At 35.4% G+C, this 21534-nt stretch overlaps 1 protein-coding gene across 2 annotated transcripts in view; it reads left to right on the forward strand.

Moving 5' to 3' along the window:
• The window catches only part of AP-2alpha (adaptor protein complex 2, subunit alpha), a 26500-nt gene continuing 4966 nt past the window's right edge, over positions 1-21534 (forward strand). For both annotated transcript variants that reach the window (XR_012461388.1, XM_074137761.1), the window contains exons 1-17: positions 1-250; positions 3070-3165; positions 3661-3872; positions 4155-4243; positions 7597-7701; positions 7781-8012; positions 8453-8561; positions 9807-9957; positions 11609-11777; positions 11854-11991; positions 12201-12383; positions 12584-12715; positions 12813-13010; positions 17867-18034; positions 18114-18304; positions 19402-19531; positions 21185-21323. Coding sequence is in view for 1 of the 2 variants with exons in the window: in XM_074137761.1 (XP_073993862.1) it covers positions 3102-3165; positions 3661-3872; positions 4155-4243; positions 7597-7701; positions 7781-8012; positions 8453-8561; positions 9807-9957; positions 11609-11777; positions 11854-11991; positions 12201-12383; positions 12584-12715; positions 12813-13010; positions 17867-18034; positions 18114-18304; positions 19402-19531; positions 21185-21323 (2410 nt within the window). In the remaining variant the exon portion in view is untranslated. The remainder of the gene's footprint in view (positions 251-3069; positions 3166-3660; positions 3873-4154; positions 4244-7596; positions 7702-7780; positions 8013-8452; positions 8562-9806; positions 9958-11608; positions 11778-11853; positions 11992-12200; positions 12384-12583; positions 12716-12812; positions 13011-17866; positions 18035-18113; positions 18305-19401; positions 19532-21184; positions 21324-21534) is intronic.

The raw sequence follows: 21534 nt of genomic DNA on the forward strand, positions 1-21534 counted from the left end.
CGATTGCATATGGCGAACTGGTGATAGTTCGTCCAGTGGTGCGGTCAGTCCTAATGAGAAGAATGTTAGTTGTGATACCGGTATTGTAGTTTTGTTTAAGATTATAGAAAAGTCAAAGAAACTTGTTAGTTATAAAATATTCTATAATAAAAAGTCTTTAGTGTTAAATCAATTATTTTTTAGTTATTTGGCAATATTCAAGTAAAAGGTTTTTGCGGGAAATAGTGTTTGGAGAAAAGATAGTATATTGGTGAGTTTTAGTTTCTAGTTAGCGAGTAACAAAATATTTTTTTTTTACAGTGATGTTTATAAAAAAACGAATAAAAAATATCGTTTCTATTATAGAAGTCCAATTGATCATAAATCGTTTCTACAAAAGAGTGATGTTTACAACTAGTGCACCGCACTAATTTTGTGTAGAGATCCAGTATGCTTTAACTAGAATAGTAAACACTGTACAGTTACTAAAGCTAACCGTGCTCTTTACAAAGGGGGATGTGTTTTAATCCAGCTCAATACCCGCAGTTTGTTTTAAAATATTAATTGTGGTGATGCGACCTTAGATATGTTGTATGGGAAGCTTCCAAGTTCTGGTGTACTTGCGGCTGAACTGGCGTTGTCTGAAGACTTAGTTTATTATTAATATTGTACTATGTGAAGGGACTAAGCCTAACAATATTTAAAGCCTCTCTGGGCCCTTGGAGGCTGCCTCCGAAGGGAAACTACTTCATACCAAACCAATTCCACAAAAGTCCAGTCTCAAGCTAAAGCCAGTAAAGAGATCAGAAGTACAATGATTTGGTCACTCTCTTACCATCCTCCATACCCAAAATCTCTGTATGACGTAGCTACATTTTTCAATGGAAGATAACTATCTTCCCCTGTTATTCTGCAGTTGTTTACAACTTACCAGTAGCAGCATTGTGTTATCAAAAGTTCCTATACTTAATGGACAAGTATAAACTTGTGTAAAAGTGAAACGTTTTGTACACTATTCTATAATACTTTACAACTTTCATCCTTAGAACGCTCCTTCAGCCTGGAGGTTATTAAGGCACATGTATTTAGTATCTTCATCGCTGTTTGGCTTTCTGATCCGAAACCTATTTGTGCAAGTCCGCTCATCAAAAACACAACATAAAGTTGTAGACTTCGGTTTGGAAACAGGTCTATTCCATAATTAATCTCCTGAGTCAAAGTAGGTGTTTGTCCCAAAATTTTCGAGACCTCACATCTGCGAACAACCTAGGTTAAATAACGGTTTAATTAATCAACGACGCGGTTAGCTCTACTGTAAGAAAAAAAAAAGAAGTGGATGTACGATAATCCTTAACAAGTCTCCTCCACAGGACATATTAGCAACTTATCTTTAATCTAAGTAATATCGCTCTCCTACAAAAGATTAAGTGGAATTACTGATGGTTAAAGTAGGCACCTTGAAAATACGTTGTATTAGAATATAAAGGAGTACATTTGTGATATAAGAATTTCGAACTTTACTAGCGACAACTAGGTAAGAGTATTATTATAACCAAACCTAGCATTATCAGCTTGAGTAAATCGCCGACACAAACTAATAACAAGCAGCAGTAATGTGACGACTTAGTTTTTAAAAAGATTAACTTAGATTTAGAAGAACTTGAAAAAATATTTTGCGTTCAAGCTTGAAGTGTAGATCTTGGTTATTTAGTTTTTTCTCAGGAATATATATGTGGCACGTTGTGGAAGCTTAGCATTTTAGATCTACAACGGTGCCTCTCTTCAATTCTGAACATTAAGGACTTTCCATTAATACATTGCACTTTAACGATATAAGTATTTCAACTTTAAAGTAACAGTACTTTACCTGATCTCCTTCTCTACATTAATACAATTTGCTAACTTTTAAAAACATATTGCGTCTAAAGTAAACGTCAGATGGGTTGTTGCTTAAAAATGAAGTAAAAATATTTTTTTCCATATTGGTCTCGATTAAAAACCTATCTAAGGAGCATTGAATCTGTTGTTCATTTTACACCTTTCTTAAACGCTACGAAGATAGATAAACTTTAATTAAATTATTTCCATATTATACATAAACATAAAGAAGTTCCAATCTCTGAAACACAACCCTCTTACATTGTTTGTTTAGGGTAGAGCAAGGAAACTTTCTAAAATTTTTAATGACGTAATTGAAGATATTATTTGCGCTAGAAAAAGCGGTTTGATTAAAACCTCTATATTTACAATATATTCGAGTTCGCTCCAGTGTTTCAAAATTGTATAAATTTTCAAATGCATAATCTGACCCAAATAATCTGCAGTAGTGTCCACAATGCTAATGCTGCTTTCAACTCCTTTCTCAACAGTTCTTTGGTCATAGACGTGGCATTTCCTATTTATCTTGTAAAGATGCGTACATATATATATTTATGAAACTTATAGAAAATCTTTTACAAATCCATGTTGAGAAACATTGACCTTCAATATTCTCTTGTAGTTCATTTCAGATAATGGACTTTAACAAGAGGACACCAAGAACACTGTCTAAATATATCGTAGTTGTTGAAAATATTGAGATGTTCATGTCTCAGTTTGCTGTAGGCACCACATTGTAAACCACCAGTTGGGCGCTCACTGTGCTGAAAAAACCCTTAGCTAGTTTAAAAAAATTAATACTTTTGGATCAAACACAGTACCATGCGGCCTGTTACACAGTATGTTGTACACAACATTCTGTTGTGTACAGTCAAAATATTTTGCGGTTGTCACACAATCAGCCTTGCGATTAACTGCAAAAAAAAAAAATTGATTTTTTTGGCAGGATGTAACTCAGACATGTGTGCTGTGTTTTCCAATGTTGATCTTATAGTTCTTTTCTTTAGAAATAAGGATGTATGACAGCTGAATTTGGTACTCTTGGCGTTGTATGGACTTAGTGTCTTTTTTAAAAAGGGTGTCGAACATCTATTTGGCTAAAATTCTTTGCAATCGCAGCCCTTTACTCGGTCTTTTTTCAGCTTTAGAAATACATACAAATGTTTTTTTGACTAAATAAGTTGAAAAAAATGTCTTTTTTTTTTGTTGTAGATAAGAGGAATTCGAAAATTTTTGGGATCGTCATGCCTGCTGTTCGAGGAGATGGCATGCGAGGGCTCGCTGTTTTTATATCTGATATTAGGAACTGTAAGTACCATAATGTAAGCCCCATTATTATAACGTTGCTTATCAAGAATCTTGGCATACTTCGAGCATCCGAGCCTAACAGCACAAAGTACTCTATGTTTACACCCAACACTCACACAATAGACAAGATAGTTGAAGAGTACAATTGTTTAGGTTTAGCGAACACAAATGCAACCTGTTCCGAAGAAACTAGTACTGTTTCGAAAGCTGAGCCTCCGAGGCACCAGCTCCATTCTAGGAATCAATAGCCTTTACTGAATAATGTGGGCGAGCTAGTGCATGAAAAAAAGGCATGCCTCACTGACCACTGACCACAGGTGCAGCGCTGAAAAGTACTCAGGCCAGACATCAAGTTTGGAAGGTGCATCTGAGTGTCGCAGTAACTGGTACCCTCTAAGTAAGGGGCTTACAATCCTCACGACCCAGCTCTGAACTTTTCAGATTTAATACTACACATTATGACATGTGTAATTCTTTGTTTCAAAATTTTTCCAGGTAAAAGCAAGGAAGCGGAAGTGAAACGTATCAACAAGGAATTAGCGAACATACGTAGTAAATTCAAAGGCGACAAAACTTTAGATGGTTACCAAAAGAAGAAATATGTATGCAAATTATTGTTTATATTTTTGCTCGGCCATGACATTGACTTCGGTCATATGGAAGCAGTTAACCTGCTGTCCTCCAATAAATACTCAGAAAAGCAAATAGTAAGATACTTGTTGTTAAGAAGTATTGTGATGGAAGAAAGTAAAAAAAAGGTGTTAGATCCGTTGATTGTAAATGACTTGAGACTAGTTTTGTTGAAAATATTAGGTTTTGGTTGCCCTTACTATTGTATAGATAACAGAGCTGTATATTAAACTTACGGGGCAAATTTGTAGTTCCCCTTAAACGTGGTTGCCTTTATTTACTTTCTTACCTGGACAACTTCAGTTATTATTGAACCTTGTAGGGCTTAAAATCTCAATAAATTCTCTATACTTTTTCAGGGGTATCTGTTCATCTCAGTGCTTGTAAATACTAATAGCGATTTGATCAAACTAATAATCCAGAGTATTAAAAATGATCTGTCTTCCAGGTAAGTGAAAATTTAGTGTAGTCACTCCAAAACCTTCTGTGAGCTAGGGAGCTCTCCTAAACTAATCACTCTTACAGACTGTTAGTGATGAACCAAGTTCTTACAGAAAACATGTTTGTGTTTTTACCTTACAGTGCGGAAGAGTTAGTTATCAGGAGGTATCAGGTTTGGGCTTTAAGCTGAGTCAGGAAGACCTCAAAATTCAAAATATTATGAGAACATTGTCTTCATGAAGGAATCATTTTTTTTTTCCAATTTATCCAAAGAGGGGTATTTGAAAACCAAAACAAAGTGTACGGTTCTAACTGAGCAGAGTAGAGATTAACATATCTGCACGGTCATTTAAAAATACATCCACTTCATACGAATGACGCTCTCGATGAATATCATTCAATAACTTCCCGTACACCACAACTTTTTGTTTTCTTAGGTATTTGCTTCAAGACGAGGGTACAGCTGGTTGGAGGAAGGTGATCCCCCCCCCGATCTACTACTAGTACTAGTGGGGCTCTCTAGTTAACTGATTTTAAAATGATAAAAGTCAGTTAAAAAGTTTTTTTTAGACTGTAATTTTTAAATGAGTTGTTTTTGCTTTTACAAAATCTCTAATTAACAAGGTGTAAGTAATTAAAATTTAACTATTTTTTAGCTAGAATATTTAGAAATTTATTTTTAGTGTTACGGTATAGCAGTAGGCAGATTAGTATGTTAGGTAACATTTAGGTGTGGTATATTTTTTGGCAGCTATTGGACACAATCCACCTTACTGCTCACATGTGAGTTGTGTCAGGTAAGAGCTTTATTTCATTTATGAGTGAAACTAACTACTCAACAAATTGTAAATACCTCGTTTGATGAAGAAAAATTAGTAAAACGATGGCGAAACCTCACTTCACCAAGGCGTAGATTTTTTAATGGGTGAAAAAAGTGCGAAATTATTAGAAAAAATTGTGCAGTGATGGATAATAAGTTAATCCCACAAAATAAAGGCGATATGAATAGACTAGAATAACACGTTTCATAAGCTACTGGATGCTTCAAGAACAGGATAATTTAAATACTCAAAATATTTTTTTCATATTGCAATAGATTTAGAGTTAGCCAATAAAAGGAAAAAGTTAATTTTTGGTGGTTTACAAATGACGGAGATGAAGTAAAATCAATACAAGGATTTGTGTACTAACGTTTTAGGAGTAAAGGATGATTTTTACCTAGTTTAAAATTAGACCAAAAGGAAACGAAGAAAGGTTTATATTAGCTGAATTTATGAGTGTTTGGATGTGAACGAAAAATGAAAAATACCAAACAGTACAAAGGAACAAAAATATGGGTTAACACTTCCTACTAGGAAAAGAAAGAAGAAAGTTCTGGCAATTAGACTTCAAATAAAGAGTGTTCAAATAGATGCGAAAATAAAAATGCAAGATGACTGCTTGAAATTAGAATTTAGAAAATTTAGAATTTAGTACTGAAAGCGATCGCAAAAGAGAGTAGTCTATGCGGTATTAAATTAAATAATACTTTTCAGATCTGGTAAAATCTTACTACTTAGGTGGAATTAATTGATTACATTGCGAACTCATCGAGTTAGATTTTTATATTGTAATGGGTGATTCAACATTAATAATTAGGTTTCTAATTTTGAAGTGGTTGTTTACTTATAAAGCAGTTACGCTCAATATATGGCATTATTAAACTTTTCCTTTATTGGTACAATTTGCTCTTCATTACATTTTTGTAATGTACATTTTTGTAAGTTTACACATTTTGGGATAGAAAGGTCTGAATCTAACTATCGGCGTCTGGGATTATGAACTCTAAAATAATGACTAAAAATGAACCATATATTTCAAACGCCTACGTACATCTTGGTCGTTCAAAGCAAGACCGGGAATTGAACCCAGTACTGCAATACTTCTTAGCTTTGCACGTCTCGCCTCTAACTGCGCGGCTACCGTGGCACTTCTTTATAAGATTATAAGTTTTAAAATACAACTTTTTGAAATAAGTTGGCTATTTTGCAAATGTTTTCATTTTATTTCATTGGAGAATTCATTTGATTCCGTTTAATTACTTCATTTTTATTTTATTTTTTATAAAATTATTTTTAGTTCATTTACCTTTCAAGTTACATGTTCTGCTTTTGTGTCATCTAGTACTTTTATCGCTATCGAAAGATTTTACTTACGTAATTACTGTTCTTCTTTGGTTTTGTTCGTATTGTTCTTAAAATGATATAATTATTTCATTTTTGTATTAAAGGCGCGTCATATTCGCTAACCACTCAGCTAATCCCTTCCCTGATATAATTATATTATTATTATTATTATTCTAATTATTATTATTACTATCCCTTTATTTGTATTTTTTTTTATATGATTTAAGGCGCGTCAACATCTAAGGTTATGGGGCCCGGAGCATTTTTCAGTGCACTACCGGCCTCCAGACAGTGTTCTCTCGTAACAGACAACACTGTCCATCTCCGGACAGTGAGCTGTAAGAAGCTCCTGGGAATAGAAAATTTAAGGGTCAGCAGCTGGATTCGAACCCGGGACGCTAACCACATAGCTAATCCCTTCCCTTTTTATTCGTATTATTATTATTTGTCGTAAAATTTACTGAATTTTATTTGAATAAATAATGTTTTTGATTCTTAAATTTCGAATTGTGATTAATTTGAACTGGGAAATGCTAAATCTATACGTCAGCATATATATATATATATATATATATATAGGGTGACCAGAGTTGTATGCTCCACCCACTTTTTTTTTTAAACGGCGGCAAATTTCGAAAAAATAAAAAACACATTTATTCATTTTTAGTCTAGTTTATTTTTAGTGATTGTCCCATTTTTTTAAACCCCTGTATCTCGAGATACAGCATCCAACTTTGTTTTTACAAATTGAACGTTATATTTTTTTTTTGCATATTTATATAGTATGTTCTTATTTTAAAAATTTACTTATACATTCATGTTAAGTTGCCAATAAGTATAAATCCTTGATTCCCGGTTTATAATAGCATTAATTAACTGTTCCATGGCCAGTTCCAATTCGTGCTACCATCGTAAAAGATACAATTCGAACTTTTGAACCGCAACTTTATTTATCCACAAAAAAATAATATGGTTTTATACTAACATTCTGAGTAACTTGCGTTGGCAAGTGTTGTTTGTAATTAAGTTTTTAAGTGAAAAACAACCTCTAAAAATACTAACAAATCAACATCTCATGATGGTTGAAAATCCGAAACCGGTCTAAAACGAGAAAACATCTGTGGTATAAGGGTAAAATTAACAGTAACATTTAGTCAGTTAGCTATTTCTTAAATTAGCTGTATTTTATTTTCAGAAATCCCATTCACGTGAATCTGGCCATGCAGTGTATTGCAAATATTGGCAGTAAAGAGATGGCTGAAGCTTTTGGTTATGATATTCCTAAGCTACTAGTGTCAGGGTGAGTTAGATATTAATTAGTAGTCTATAATAACTAGTAGGCACTACCAGCGGTTCACTACTTCATATGATTTTTCCAGCGACACAATGGACGTTGTTAAACAGTCTGCAGCTTTATGCCTGTTGCGCTTGTTCCGCACCTCGCAGGAGATCATCCCTGGTGGAGAATGGACATCGCGGATAGTGCATCTCCTAAATGATCAACACCTTGGCGTGGTCACAGCAGCTGCATCGTTGATTGATGCTCTTGTCAAAAGGAATCCAGATGAATATAAGGGCTGCATTTCTCTGGCAGTTTCTAGGCTGTCTAGGGTTAGTAATTTTTCGAAATGAATTTGTGGAGTGGCAGAAAAATCTGGTGTGCACTCACGATTTCATCTTACAGAAGCTATTACAATTATTTATTCTAGGCAGTCAAATAAATTCGGAATTCAGTGCTGTTAAAAACATCTATCGCAGTTGAAAACCCGACTTACTGTTTCTCATGAGAAGATATTAATCAACATCTCCTTGCACTGTTCTATGTAGACGCGCATATCTGTTCTGCAATTCATGCGCAATTACCCTTGTTTTACTTTTTATCTTCCACAGTCAGTAGATGTCTGCTTTAGACACTGCCTGCATTACATCAAGTTTATTAGTGTGTAAGGATTCTAAAGGCGTCTGAACTTGTTTAGTTTAGAAATATAGTCATTTTCTTTTTATACACCCTCACTACATCAGTTTGTTGTATTGTTTGTATTTGGTTGCAGATAGTTACCTCTAGTTACACAGATCTGCAAGACTACACCTACTACTTCGTACCAGCTCCTTGGTTGTCCGTTAAACTGCTACGGCTACTGCAGAACTACACGCCACCTGGTGGGTAGACTTAAAATTATAATAAACCATTATTTTGTTATTTAGTTTATTATTGATAAATCCTGATGAAATTGACGACAGTTATGATGTTTGGATTAGAGCTTTGACCATTGCATTGAAGTGAGTCCTTGTGTGTTGCGTACTAGTTTGGAAGCAAACTATTTACATACTTTCCTGCCATTGGCCAAACACACCTAATACGTAACATACAGGATTTAATTTGAACGTACATGTAGTTGTTGTAGGGGGTAAGAAAAGTCTGTGCGCTTTTCACCTTTAATAAGAAAAAGAATGTCTACTCACCCATTTAGCTTATTGCTAGAAATACATGCTTACCATTCAAACATTCCGATTTCACCTGCTTCATAAATATTTTGTCAAAAGAAACATTTTTGATTGGATGGAAAAGGTGGTGATCATAGGGCGCCAAGTACAGAAGCGGTAAAGTAAGCTGGGTCAGGGAGAAACTCAAATTTCAAATCTTTTTGAATGGGTGTTTGATGTGACCTGTTTGGTCTTGCGTTGCCTTGTTGGTTGCAATCGCACCATTTTCAGCGAAAATCAGACTGAAAACGTCCTTCAAGTTTTACCGTACGTCAAGCACAGCATCCATCATTTTTTGTTTTTTATCTGCTCTAATCTAATGTTTTCTCGGATTGTCGAAATCAGTCTAAATTTAATCGCATAATTTGGTAAACTCACGTGCTCGGCTATGAACTTTTTTTGGTGGGTTATGGTAAGTGCGACCTTAATTAGATTTAGTCTACCCACTTCAAGTGTCAGGTGAAAATAATGTATCTTTCCCATTAACAAAACAACTCAATCTGGTTGTCTGGGGAAGAGGTTTCTAGGTGGTAGGGATGGTGTTCTTTTAATCACAGGTAGATAATTGGTTAATAATTACTTTGGCTCTGGGAAGTGAAGTGGCTCTCCAGCCATGCCACGCCCCCAATGATCCCCAGATGTTTTAAGAAGACTCTCCTCAATCAGTAAGAAAAGAAACTCGCCAGAAAAGTACTAGATCTCGCTGATATCACTTAAAACTTTCTCGCAAATCCCTCTCCAGTTATCCCAAAGGTTGTTAGGTTCTAAGGAGGGCACAAACCCTTCCAAACCTAGTAAACCTAGTCCACTTGCCACTTTAGGTTGGCGCACTACTGCTAGACACACATAAAGTTCTACAATTAAAACTAAATACACACACCCACACTGATTTTCTTTTTTACTTGTGTTTGTGCTGTGCAGAGGACCCTGGCGTTCGCGGTCGGCTCAACGAGTGCCTCGAGACTATACTCAACAAAGCGCAGGAGCCACCCAAGTCCAAGAAAGTACAACATTCTAACGCGAAGAATGCTGTCCTGTTCGAAGCGATTAGCTTAATTATACATAATGATAGGTAAGAGTTTTGTGATTTTTTGTTCTTTTGCTCTCTATAAAGGAAGTATTGCCATTCTGACAATTACTGTGACAATTGATTTTTCACTACAATTGCATGTTTTGACTACCCTGACGTTGGAGGAAAGATAACTTTTTCGCGCATTATTTGTTGCTTTAAAGAACCGTGTGAAGAAAACCAGCCGGTAAGTAAAGAAACGGGATGGTCTACCTGTTGGCAGGTAGCAAGGGGTAGGTGGTGAGGGCCTGTACGTTTACAGAAGGTTTTGTTGCCAGTTTAGTTGATACGTTTAAATTACATTAAAAACATTAAACGGCTCTCGCTCAATTCTAGGTGGCATGTGCTTGCTCAACGTTTTTACATCAATAAGTAAACTATCAGCTCTTTATGTAAATAAAGTTTCTATTTACAATAACCTAAAATAACATAAATATCACATAAATAGCTTTAGTAACAGAATCATTAACAGTGTGGAGGTCGTGTAGCGGCTCTTTTTTGATTAGGATCGATATAAATTAATTATCCCTGTAAGCCGCAGGAAATTAATGCCTTAGAAAACTTGAAGACTGCTGACAAAATGGAACGAGGAAGCGAAGTTTGCTTTTGCTCCTGCGGTGAAGGGACTAAAAGGTTCCAGAATGGTCAGGAAAATGGAAGGTGGGTTGCAATGTTTGATACTCGGCGACCAGAGGAAGAAGAAGGAGGATGCGGATGAAGCTCTAAGGGTCAGTCTCGTTAAGTTCGTCAGTGATCTTAGACCAGAAACCGTATTGCAGCTACAGTATAATCTTCTTCAATCATTCAGTCAAGGGATTGAAGTGGTGGCCAGACTAGATAATACTCAGTGAAAAAAATCTTACCGTGTAAAAGTAAGAGCCGTAATGAGAGCTCGGTATAAAAAAGCCTGAACTCCGAGCATGCCAGAATGAAGGCAATTGAAAGTAGGGAGTTTTTTCAATGCTAGCAGATAAGACGTGTCGGTCGCACTTAAGTTTCGTTCAGAATTGTTACAGAAGAAACTTTTCAAAGATCCAGCCGAGGAAGTAATCGAGAAACAAAAGATAACGCTCTATTTAAGCAATTAAGCAATTTCTGCACGAGATTTCTCTTAGAGGGCAGCCTAGTCTTACGGTAATGTAATTTTAAGGAGACCACTGGTGGTGGCCACTGGGTTGACTGAAGTGGCAATTTCTATCGAGGGCGAAAAAGAGGTAGAGTATAGAACTAGGAAAGTTTGCGGTCCAACACCAATTCGAAGAGCTACCGGTTTCTAACAAGGACGATTGCTTGATAGGTCTATTTGACAAGCAAACTAGGAGTGGTGGTAGATACGAAGAAGATTTCTTTTCACCCAATTTCCTAATCAGCGCAAGAACCGGAGAGAAGTGTTGCGGAAGCTTACAATGGTAATTCCTTGTTAAATACAGCACAAAAGAACTATATGCCTCCCACTAATGGAACATTGGTAGAAGTTAGGGTAAAAGAAAAAGTTCTTCAGGTGAATTAATGTTTGATCCAACGTTTCAGCTACGACGCAGAAGCGGGGTGTGGTAGAAGAACAAGTGCAGAAGGAAAGTTCACGCGTTGGCTGTTTGCTAAAAACATAAGGCAAAAAAACAAAAGTTTACGTCAAATAATTTTTTTGTTTCAGTGAACCAAATCTCTTAGTGAGGGCATGCAACCAACTTGGGCAGTTTCTATCCAATCGTGAGACAAATCTCAGATATCTCGCTTTGGAGTCTATGTGTTTGTTAGCCACCTCTGAATTCAGTCACGAAGCAGTCAAGAAGCACCAGGAAGTGGTGATCCTCTCCATGAAGGTAAATACAGACTTTTGCGGTACCCACACACTATTATAGCTCAAAAACGCTCTATCTAGAGTGTTTTCTGTTGCAGATGGAAAAGGATGTCTCTGTACGTCAGCAGGCCGTGGATTTGCTTTACGCCATGTGCGATCGTAGTAATGCTGAAGAAATCGTCCAAGAGATGCTGAACTACTTAGAGACTGCTGATTATTCTATCAGAGAGGAAATGGTAGATACATTTATAAATAAGTAAGGTAAATTAATGCCTATTTTATCAGGCGGGCTTTACGTCCATCAACCAATTAGGTGTCGTGGGCGGAAGTGAATATATATATATATATATACACGGTGTTTATATATATTATATATATACCTTTCAAGCTATTTTTGGAGAGCTATTCAAAGACGGTAGTTTAAACAAGCCTATATTTGTTCCAGGTCCTCAAGGTGGCGATATTAGCTGAAAAATATGCTACCGATTACACTTGGTATGTAGATGTCATATTAAATTTAATCCGTATTGCCGGCGATTATGTCTCAGAGGAAGTTTGGCATCGAGTTATTCAGATCGTTATAAACAGGGATGATGTGCAAGGTTATGCAGCAAAAACTGTGTTTGAGGTTATTGGATTTTTTGTAATTTCTAATTCTAGAGTTGTCATAGTTTGAGATCATGAGCGTCTGTATGGGTTGATGTTAGATTTGTAGATTGCTATAACACACTTGAGGCTCAGATGTCATCCTTAGATGACCTTTATACAATCCTCGGACAATCCTGAGGTGTACAGATTGATATACTTAACTATATATCTGTATTGCAGGCATTGCAAGCACCCGCCTGTCACGAAAACATGGTTAAGGTCGGTGGATATATTTTAGGAGAATTTGGCAATTTAATCGCCGGCGATCAGCGATCGGCGCCGGTAGTCCAGTTCCAGCTTTTACATTCCAAGGTAAGAATCTCTTTTCTAAAGATATTGGTGCATTTTTGAAACTGGAGGCCAGTCATTTTGCATTCAAGATAAACGTATCATCTTATATTATTTGCAGTATCATCTGTGTTCTCCGATGACGCGAGCATTGCTATTGTCCACATACGTGAAATTTGTGAATCTCTTCCCTGAGGTCAAATCGGTAGTTCAAGATGTCTTCAAACAGCACAGCAACCTGCGAAGTGCGGACGCAGAGCTGCAACAACGTGCATCCGAGTACCTGCAACTGAGTATAATTGCGTCTACAGATGTTCTAGTAGGTATTCTTGGAGAAGAATAAAACCTAAGAGTAGAGGGAAAATACCGGATCTGGCGCACCTAAATTGTGCAAGATCGAAACTCCTCCCAATCTGACCAGGTAATCATCGAATTCAACTAAGCTGTAAGCCACACCCATCAGCACCAATCTACCTCCACCTATCATCGAATTTAACGAAGCTGAAATCCGAATCCCCACAATAAAAACAAGAATCGTTCTAAAAGATAATAACCGCCCGTTTCTAAATATCATAAAAGAGAAATAACGTTATCGCAAAATTTTGGATTTTGAAGTAAATTATCCATTTTTGATGTGTACAAGACACGGAAATGACACAATAAATTTGATGTAGAAGGTTAAATTTTTGATATTTCCATCTCAGTTTTGAAATTTGTTCCAAATTCCAACGTTTATATTACTTTTCCTTCTTTTCAGAATTTGATGAAATCTTTACCGAATTGTAGAGAATAGTTAGCTCTATAAGCGGTAGTAATCGCATTGTTCTAGTGTCAATAGAAATTGCGATATGGAAGGTGAAATTTTCAAGGTTTTCGTATACGTTCAAAATTCAAACGTTTATATCTCTTTTCGTCTTTTTCGGAATTTAATAAAATCTTTACCGAAGTCTAGAGAATAGATAGCTCTGTAAATGGTATTATTCGTTCTATTCTAGTGTGAATAGTTATTGTGATATGAAAGGTTAAATTTTGAAGATTTAGTATTCGTTTAAAATTTCAAACTATTATGATTCTTTTCGTAATTATCAGATTCAATGAATATTTCACAGAAATATAGAGAAAAGTTTTCTGTATAGCAGATATTAATGACATTTTTTGTACCTGCAAAAGTAAAAGAGATATGGACGGCTAAATTTTCGATGTTTTCCATCTCAGTTTTGAAATTCGTTCCAAATTCAAACGTTTATATCTCTTTTCCTTCTTTTAGGAGTTTAATGAAATAACTAACGAATTGTAGAGAATAGTTACCTCTATAAGTTGTATTAATCGTACTGTTTTAGTGTCAATAGTAATTTTGATATCGAAGCTTAAATTTTGAAGGTTTCGTATTCGTTCAAAATTTCAAACTCTTATATTTCGTATCGTAATTATCAGATTTCAATAAATTCTCCACCGAAATGTAGATAAATGTTTTCTGTAAAGCTGATATAAATTGCATTTTTCTACCTGTAAATGTAAAGGAGATATGGAAGATTAAATTTTCGATGTTTTCCATCTCAGTTTTGAAATTCGTTCCAAATTCAAACGTTTATATCTCTTTTCCTTCTTTTCAGAATTTACTGTAATTTATATCAGCTTTACAGAAAACATTTATCTACATTTCGGTGAAGAATTCATTGAAATCTAATAATTGCGAAAAGAGATATGAGAATTTGAAATTTTGAAGGAATACGAAAACCTTCAAAATTTAGCCTTCCATATCACAATACCCATCCACAATAGAATAATACGATTAATGCCATTTATTGAGCTAACTATTCTTTACAATTCTGTAAAGATTTCAATAAATTCTGAAAAGAAGGACAAGAGATATACGAGGGTCGTTTGAAAAGTCCGTGCAAAAATAAGAACTACTTAATTTTTTGGGGTAAACGTTTTTTATTTTTCAACATAGTCTCCTTTTAGGCATATACTCTTCGTCCAACGCTGCTCTAGTCTGTTGATCCCTTCCGAATAATAGGATTTGTCCAAGTCTGAAAAATAGCCATTCGTTTCTGCAATCACCTCCTCGTTTGAATAAAATCTTTTTCCCGCCAGCCATTTCTTCATATTGGGGAACAAATAGTAGTCCGAGGGAGCCAAGTCTGGAGAATAGGGGGGATGTGAAACGAGTTGGAACCCTATTTCCATTAATTTTGCGACCACAACTGCTGAGGTGTGAGCTGGTGCGTCGTCGTGATGGAAAAGGACTTATTTGTGGGCCAATCGTGGGCGTTTTTCTTGCAGCTCGGTTTTCAAACGGTCCAATAACGATGAATAATATGCACCTGTAATAGTTTTACCCTTTTCCAGATAGTCGATGAGGATTATTCCTTGCGAATCCCAAAAGACAGTCGCCATAATCTTTCCGGCCGAAGGAACGGTCTTCGCCTTTTTTGGCGCAGATTCCCCCTTGGTAACCCATTGTTTAGATTGTTCTTTGGTCTCTGGAGTGTAGTGATGTATCCATGTTTCATCCACAGTGACGAAACGACGCTTAAAGTCCTGCGGATTCTTCTGGAACAGCTGCAAACCGTCCTTGCAACACTTCACACGATTTCGTTTTTGGTCAAGCGTGAGCAATCGCGGCACCCATCTTGCGGATAGCTTTGTAATGTCCAAATGTTGATGTAAAATATTATGTACCCGTTCATTCGAGATGCCCACAGCACTAGCAATCTCACGCACCTTCACTCTTCTGTCATCCATCACCATATCATGGATTTTATCAATGATTTCTGGAGTAGTAACCTCAACTGGGCGTCCAGAACGTTCAGCGTCACTTGTGCCCATATGGCCACTCCGAAAATTTTGAAACCACTTATAAACTGTTCTAATCGAAGGTGCAGAGTCACCATAATGTTTATCAAGCTTCTCTTTAGTCTCCTGAGGCGTTTTGCCTTTCATAAAGTAGTGTTTAATCAACACACGAAATTCTTTTTCGTCCATTTTTTTAAAATCACTCGACTTCCTCGATTCAAACGAATGCCAAACACAAAGAAATAGACCGATCTGGCTGAAACTTGGTGTGTGTTCTTCCAAGAGATGCTACTAACTAAACATAACCTCGATACGCGCCAGTGGTGCTATCTCTCTGACTTTGCACGGACATTTCAAACGACCCTAGTAAACGTTTGAATTTGGAACGAATACGAAAACTTTCAAAATTTAACCTTCCATATATCAATACCTATCCAAACTAGAACAATGCGGTTAATACCATTTATAGAGCTAACTGTTCTCTACAATTCGGTAAAGATTTAAATAAATTCTGAAAAGAAGGACAAGAGATATAAACATTTGAATTTGGAACGAATTTCAAAACTGAAATGGAAATCATTGAAAATTTAACCTTCTAGATCTCTTTTACTTTTACAGGGAGAAAAATGCAATTTATATCAGCTTTACAGAAAACATGTATCTACTTTTCGGTGAAGAATTCATTGAAATCTGATAATTATGAAAAGAGATATAAGCGTTCGAATTTTTAACGAATAGGAAAACCTTGAAAATTTAACCTTCCATATCACAATAACTATTGAGTCTAGAACAATGCGGTTAATGCCATTTATAGAGCTAACTATTGTCTACAGTTCGGTAAAGATTTCATTAAATTCTGAAAAGAAGGACAAGAGATATAAACGTTAGAATTTGGAAGGAATTTCAAAACTGAGATCGAAAGTATCCAAAATTTAACCTTCTACATCAATATTACTGTGTCATTTCGGTGTCTTGTACACTTCGAATATGGGTAATTTACTTTAAAATCCAAAATTTTGCGATAACGTTATTTCTCTTTTATGATATTTAGAAACGGGCGGTTATTATCTTTTAAAACGATTCCTTTTTTTATTGTGGTGATGCGGATTTGAGCTTCCTCAAATTCGTTTTTAGGTGGGGGTAGATTGGTGCGGATGGGTGTGGCTTACAGCTTAGTTGAATTAGGTGATTATCTGGTCAGATTGGGAGGAGTTTTGATCTTGCACAATTTCGGTGCTCCAGAACCGGCATTTTTCCTCTGCTACTAAGTTCATTTGCTTTTTCCTACCAGAGCTTTGTAGAATACACACATGTTAATTGTGTTGTATGGAGCTTTGAAATCTGTTAAAAGATAGTAATTATGGAGTTGATATTCGCGTTCCTGTTCCAAGTTCATCTTCAATGTTCATACAGTTGTCATTTTTTCTTTCTGTAGCCAAGTTGGTATTCTACTTCGATGTAAGGAAGGTTAATCGAGAGGATTTTATTGATAATTTAACATAATTTAAATTAAAAAATAAATTTTTTATAACTTAATTATAATGTTTTGTTGGTGTTGAAAATTTAGACTATTATAATTGACAATTGTTAGGTAACATTTCTCAGCTATCGGATCCTTCGCATTTATTATTTATCATTAAATTTTCTCGCGCAGAGAAAGTTCATTTCAGAATGAAACCAAAGATAATCCGTATACAGCTAAGGGTGGTTATAAAAGATCTAAGTTTTTTATTTTTATTGTATTAATATGCAATCGCTTAATAATGGTTCACTATTATATTACACTAAATTAAGTAAGAAAGTTCAAGTTTCCGTCACTAGTGATTGAAAGTAGTGATGAAAATGTTTTAATTACTGTTTTGTGCACTACGTTTATTCATTAGTCGTATAAACTAAATAAAGCAATATAAAATTTAATGTATTGTTAAATTTAGTATTTTGTTTAATTCAATAGTAATTTTAATTTAAAATTAAAAAATAAAAACAAAACTCTCTAATTTCTTTAAAATTAAGGGGGCATATCTTTGTTTACAAGTGGTATTTTTCGCAACGATACAGATCAATCAGATATCGAAAAAACGTTGCAAAAATGAGAAAAAACAAGAGTTTCTTTGAACTTGAGTTCTACCAAAAGAGAAATATTTGCTGACTAACTAAATCACTACTATCTAGACAAACCCTACCTCTTTGTGGGACATAGCTGGAGCTAAATAAACATTCGTATTGTATTGCTACCTTAATTATGACATGCATGAGAATATGACCTATTAAAGCTTAATTTTAAATTTGCAATAATATTGTTATTGAGCACAAGTATACGGGACGGAAATCCGGTTACCGGATTTTTAATTTGTTTTCGGATGTTATTTCCTCTAGGCGACAGTATTAGAAGAAATGCCGTCTTTTCCGGAGAGGGAATCATCCATCCTAGCTGTGCTGAAGAAAAAGAAACCAGGACGAGTTCCGGAGAATGAGATCAGACCCGCATTAACCCATAGTGTACCACCGTCGGAGACTACAACAAATCATAATTCTAATACCCATGTGAGCTACCCGTTTAAAGCTTTAGAATAATTTATTGTATCGCTACCTTGTCACACAGTGTTTTTCATTTACATTGTAGGTACCTTCTGTGACTACGAATAGTAATGCAGCGGATCTGCTCGGTTTATCCACGCCTCCTGCATCGACGAATGTTGGAGTTCTGCTAGACGTTCTGGGAGACAACTATAGTTCCAGCAACAATATCACCCCCGCGACAACACAACAAATTCCGACCACACAGCAGACGCAGAATCTATACAATCCAAAAAAGTGAGTGTCCGGTGAGCACAAGATAAAAGTCAACCGGTTTGAGGAACATTATAGGAGTTAAGGAAACCCTAGTTTAAGGACTATCACAATAAATGTCATCTCCGTTCCCTCACACAAAACTTGAGTTCTATCTACAAGAGAAATATGGGCTCACTAACTAAATCTCTACTATCTAAACAAACCCAACCTGTTTGGAAAACATTGCTGTAAATGAATAAACACTCGTTTAGACCATGAATTTTTGTAACAGTTCTCTTTCACTAAACATGTAGTGACTTTATACTGTATAGACTGTGTAGTGGAGAGCGGAGTGAACCCGCTTGTGGGGGCTAGGATAAAGGCACAGCGAAACTGCAGCAATCATATTATTTTTTCACTCGACATTAGCGGTAACTTTCAAAGTAATAAGTACTTGAACATTACATGTCAGTAGCCATCCTCTAGTTTATGGAAAAATAAAAAATTATTGTGTGAAACTATGCTTCTCAGAGTCAGCGACGCGGAGTTTGGTTGATGTGCGCATGCGCACTCTTCTAGATAAAAAGTCAGAACTAGTTGGAAAGAGCACTTAAACGCCCCCAGGGCGGAACCTTTGAGATTTAATTAGGAACGGTTCTAGCGGAAAAGTTGGCTTTTCGACTATGTTAAAAAAGCATTGTCTCCTTTCCGTTTTGCTATGAAGTGATGTAACGTAGCAAAAAAGCGTTTTTAGAATTACTCGTATATAAATACAATTATGAAGAAAAATGAAACAACCAGAGTTCAAAGAAACATTTTGAAAATGTGTTTCGTGTTCACTTTTCTGAAACATCATCTCAAAAATTTTGATTAAAAATTGTGCACTCTTCCTATACCCCACAGAATTACAACCAGTTTGCGAAAATTCCTGAAGTTGGACTAAACGATGTTTTAAGAACTAATAGATGTTAATTGAGTATCGATTTTCACAATAATATTGAATAATGTAGACACACTAGTGTAAAGCAGAGTGAGTTTTCTCTTCTATTATCCAATGAACTCCTTTAGTCAAAAGGAGTATTGCCTGAATTACATTTGCTTTAAGGCTATACCATTTTTTCATTTTCTGTTAATTCCAGATTTGTATGTAAGAATAATGGAGTATTGTTCGAGAATGATCTAATCCAGATTGGTGTCAAATGCGAATTTAGGCAGAATTTAGGAAGACTTGGACTGTTCTACGGGAATAAGACATCTTTCCCTTTACAGGTAGCTATTTTAAGGGCCTTTCGAAGGAATCTTACTCTTACTACAAACACAACTTTTTCTTGATGTAATTATCCGGTTGTATGAAAGTCAGTGCATTTTTCTTCTGAATGCTCAAGCGTACTTTAAACTCCTTAACAAAGTATGTAAAACAACAGTTTCGTATTATCTATTGATACTTGCAGTTTGCTGAAAAAAAAAAAAATAAATAAATACGAAAGTGAATGACTAGAATTTAGAATTTCAGGCTATTTTTCTCATAGCTTAAAAATACTACAGATACAAAACTAATGCCACTACAAATACTGATTACGAAATTAATGACGTATAGTAAAAGGGGAAATCTGATTTTACATGCACTTCTCAGGATGTTTCAAAATGTTTAGAGAGCATAATAAACCTGGGAAGTCTGCTTGGTTGTTTGTTCTCAATCCATAATTTCTTTACTACTGACACTAAAAGTCGAGGCATTTGCAATTGGAAGGAACTAACGCAGATAATTGAATGTAATAAAAAGCATAATAAATAGCAACCTATCAAGTTTATATTGATGTAGTGAATTTTAAAAAATTAAAAAACTTTTAATTTCAATTATTCTAATGCCTTTGATACACTGAAGTTTAGGGTAATCGAAAACCTTAATAACAATTCTTATCAATTTTTTTAATTCAGTCATCATAGTAGTGATCAAGTTGTTTATTACATAGTTAGCACGTAACTGGCCTTTTATTTTTAGCCGTTCGTATTCTACGTGCTAGGAAAAGGTTCAAACACCAGTTCATTAGTTTTTGAGGCAGTCTGATGCGAAGTCGATAGACTAAAGAGAATTAGGACCAGACAATACACGAACCCTATACATTTGTGCTGAATAATGATAGCCCGCCTGTCGAAAACCTACTTGAAATGCACCACTCCTTTAAAGTCTCCCATACGCAAAGGGTTATATTTTTTCGTTTTTTTTTTCTTTAAGCACAGAAAGAGTAGGCTGGCCTAACATAACCTACGGTGTTTATATTGTTTGGAATTGGATTCTATGCCCACTTGTCATCGCAAGTAACAGTTTTGTTTTATCTATAGAAAATCACCGAATTTTTAATAATAGTTTGACACACTGTAATTCTATGTGCCGTTTGATGAGATGATAGAGGGTAATCTTGCAGCTATTAGGCTCAATTCCAATACCTTAAAAAGTCCGTTTATGTAAAGTTAGACTCCTCAACCCTCTTGAAACTTTTCAAATTCTTGGATCAGCTTCCACATATTTTATTAAAACAATTTGGTGGAGGAACCGGCGGTGCCTCGACTTTATCTGACCTCCTTGCAGTGTCCTCCGAAATATTTACTCCAAAGCTGTACTGCACAGATAGACTGTACGATAAAGTTAAAGCACCGTTAACTTTACAAAGTGCAGCTATTGAAGTAAAGTTATTTTTAATTTAATGTTTCAAACATGCCTGAATTCCAAAATTTGATTAATTATTTATTATTATGTTAACGTTAACTTTCCATTTTCTACTAAATGAAATAAAATACGCCAATACTTTTGTTTTACATCCTTTTATAAAGATACCAACCAAACTTATAAAAATTATACTGATTTTTGGCATCTCCTATTGATTTTTTATCAGAAATTTAATTAAAATATTCAAATTTTAGAGTTTTACTGCAGGACTAATAAACGCTAGTGATTGGAACTCCAAATTAAGTCTTCAAATAAAACCAGTCGAGCCGACTTTAGAAGCTGGGGCGCAAATACAGCAGATGGTGAATGTGGAATGTGTTGAAGACTATACTGGTTAGTGAGTTACGTTGGAGGATTTTTTACGACATGTGAAATTAAGCATGAGTGTGGTTGAGAGTTATTGCATCTTCTTGGGCTTTTCACTACTTCGGCGTGAATACTTATTAGATGCAGTCTTTTAGTGTGACAGTGCATAATGAGTGTAGCATTATTTTAAATCTTTGTGCACCAGAGTCACGCCCGATTATAATAGTCATCCAATGTT

This window comes from Rhodnius prolixus, unplaced genomic scaffold (assembly GCF_049639745.1).
Source record: "Rhodnius prolixus isolate KJV_2025 unplaced genomic scaffold, Rpr scaffold_11, whole genome shotgun sequence".
In the NCBI taxonomy this organism is placed as follows: Eukaryota; Metazoa; Arthropoda; class Insecta; order Hemiptera; family Reduviidae; genus Rhodnius; species Rhodnius prolixus.